General features: G+C 45.4%; 1 protein-coding gene across 1 annotated transcript in view; it reads left to right on the forward strand.

The window, feature by feature from the left end:
- ABCA1 (ATP-binding cassette, sub-family A (ABC1), member 1) overlaps positions 1-370 on the forward strand; it is a 75,094-nt gene that overhangs the window by 9,896 nt on the left and 64,828 nt on the right. The window contains exon 3 of the mRNA XM_009085200.1: positions 2-59. Within this exon, the coding sequence (XP_009083448.1) occupies positions 2-59 (58 nt within the window). The remainder of the gene's footprint in view (position 1; positions 60-370) is intronic.

Below are 370 nucleotides of genomic sequence, written 5' to 3' on the forward strand. Positions count from 1 at the left end.
TTTCGCTACCCAACTCCTGGGGAATCCCCTGGTATTGTTGGGAACTTCAATGCCTCCATGTGAGTCTGTCTGATTTTGCCTCATCTCTGTTCTTGGGGGAACGTAGGGAAAAGTGATATTTGTGAAATCCTATGCTATCTAGGCTTTTGTGGTTTCTACCACTACTGAAGTACCAAATCCTTTAGCTACCAGGGTCAGAGAGGCTAGCAGACACCTGGTAGGTATGCAGTATCCCCCCAGACCAAGCAGTTGAAGCGGTTGGTGAATGAAAAGTTCTGCCTGAGTGAGGACTGAGTCCATTCTTTTTCTCTGGTCTCAGAATTTGGTCTATAAAAACGTGAAGCTTTTTAAGATGCTCTTTTTTCAGGGC

Source organism: Acanthisitta chloris, unplaced genomic scaffold, assembly GCF_000695815.1.
Source record: "Acanthisitta chloris isolate BGI_N310 unplaced genomic scaffold, ASM69581v1 scaffold7642, whole genome shotgun sequence".
Taxonomy (NCBI): Eukaryota; Metazoa; Chordata; class Aves; order Passeriformes; family Acanthisittidae; genus Acanthisitta; species Acanthisitta chloris.